This window comes from Microcebus murinus, chromosome 10, assembly GCF_040939455.1.
Source record: "Microcebus murinus isolate Inina chromosome 10, M.murinus_Inina_mat1.0, whole genome shotgun sequence".
NCBI lineage: Eukaryota > Metazoa > Chordata > Mammalia > Primates > Cheirogaleidae > Microcebus > Microcebus murinus.
This window is the reverse complement of record NC_134113.1, coordinates 62,150,872-62,152,500: the sequence shown is the minus strand read 5'-3', so window position 1 is coordinate 62,152,500 and position 1,629 is coordinate 62,150,872. Positions and strand designations below refer to the sequence as shown.

Here is a 1,629-nt window from a genome sequence, read left to right as displayed (position 1 = left end):
CAAGGCGGGCGGATTGCTCAAGGTCAGGAGTTCAAACCAGCCTGAGCGAGACCCCGTCTCTACCAAAAATAGAAATAAATTAATTGACCAACTAAAAATATATATACAAAAAATTAGCCGGGCATGGTGGCGCATGCCTGTAGTCCCAGCTACTCGGGAGACTGAGGCAGTAGGATCGCTGAGCCCCGGAGATTAAGGTTGCTGTGAGCCAGGCTGACTCCACGGCACTCAATCTAGCCTGGGCAACAAAGTGAGACTCTGTCTCAAAAAAAAAAGATTCTTTGCTTCTTTCTTGTCTGTATAATCTTCCTACTCCTCCAATGGCCTTTTTAACTCCTACAGGTCCCCTGGATTCCACCTCATTCACCAACACTCTGGTTCTCAAATGGGCTGCTACATCCCAATCCCTCATTCCATCCATCCCAGTCCCTTTCACCTTCAGCAGGCAGGGAGCATCTCTCATTGGGCTCAACAGCTCAGGGATCCCAGGCCCTTGGTAAGCAGGTGCCTCCTCCTCCCTTTCACGCTGGAAATGAATGGCTCCAGCTGGCAGGCGACACTCATAGCGCTGTTTGTACTTAGAGGAGACAATCACCACGTCTGAAGCTTGGCTCTGGTAAAGAAGGGAGGGTCGGGGAGCAGGGAGGCAAAGAAAGGCTGGGATCAAGGAGAACAACGAAATCCCTCTTCAGACCCTGGGGAGGAGCCCAGTCGAAGACAGAATGAGCCACAAGTCCTCCAGCTGTAATTGGTGGGTGAAGGGAGCGAGCGCTCCCACTTCTCCACGGGGGCGGAGGCTGGGTGTTTCGATCGTGAACTGGGACCTGGAGGCTGACAGCGGGAAGCCCCACCCCTCCCAGTTCTTGACCCCCAGGGAATGGGTCTCAGTCTGCGATCCCCAGGAGTCGCCGTAAAAGGCCTGCCCACTCCTACCTACTCTCCCCGATTTCCCCCAAGCTCTCGCCCCACACTCCGCCTCCCTAGCTGCCTTTCTTCCTCTATCTCTTACCCCCTTCCTCTTCTGCCCTAGACCATCGTCCTTTAAACGCCTCCTCACCTGCCCTCCCAGGACAGGCAACGGCAGGATCTCGATCCCATAACGCATCTCGCTCAGCTCCTCTAGGTTCAAGCTCCCGACGCCGCTAGTCAGACTTGTGGGTAACAGAAGCCCCAGAAGCAGCAGCCCCAACAGACTGGACAGCAGCGTTTCCGCCGCCATCTTACGTTCCCCTTCTTAGCCACAGAAGCTCCTTCCGCCCTAAACCTGGCAGCGGCCTCACCCCGCCCATTAGCGCCACAAGATTTCATTGGCTATACATTCTATCCCTCCCACGTACCCTATTCCCATTTGTAAACGCGGCCCCCAAACCCCCGGGGAGGTGGATCACGAGGATAAGCAAAACCAATAGCTGCGCGTGATTGGTCAGAGAGACCAACCAATCATCGACGAGATCAAACACCACCACCCCCACCTCCCATCCTCCCCAATTGCCTAGAGGTATGGTCTATGGTCAGGGCTGGTTTAAGAAGCTTTTCTCTGCCTTAGCTCAGGTGTCCCGGTCATCGCATTACTTTTTCAGATGTTGCTTGCTTTCTATCCCGCCCCCTGCCAGGCGGAGTATTGAGGCA

General features: G+C 54.8%; 1 protein-coding gene across 6 annotated transcripts in view; it reads right to left on the bottom strand.

Annotated features, from left to right (window-relative positions):
- The window catches only part of OS9 (OS9 endoplasmic reticulum lectin), a 34,304-nt gene extending 33,031 nt beyond the window's left edge, over positions 1–1,273 (bottom strand). For all 6 annotated transcript variants that reach the window (XM_076007439.1, XM_076007443.1, XM_076007441.1 and 3 more), the window contains exons 1-2: positions 1,058–1,273; positions 437–613 (exon numbers count right to left, since the gene is read on the bottom strand). In XM_076007439.1, coding sequence (XP_075863554.1) covers positions 437–613; positions 1,058–1,219 — 339 coding nt within the window. In that variant the 5' untranslated portion in view covers positions 1,220–1,273. The remainder of the gene's footprint in view (positions 1–436; positions 614–1,057) is intronic.
- Positions 1,274–1,629: the final 356 nt, after the last annotated feature.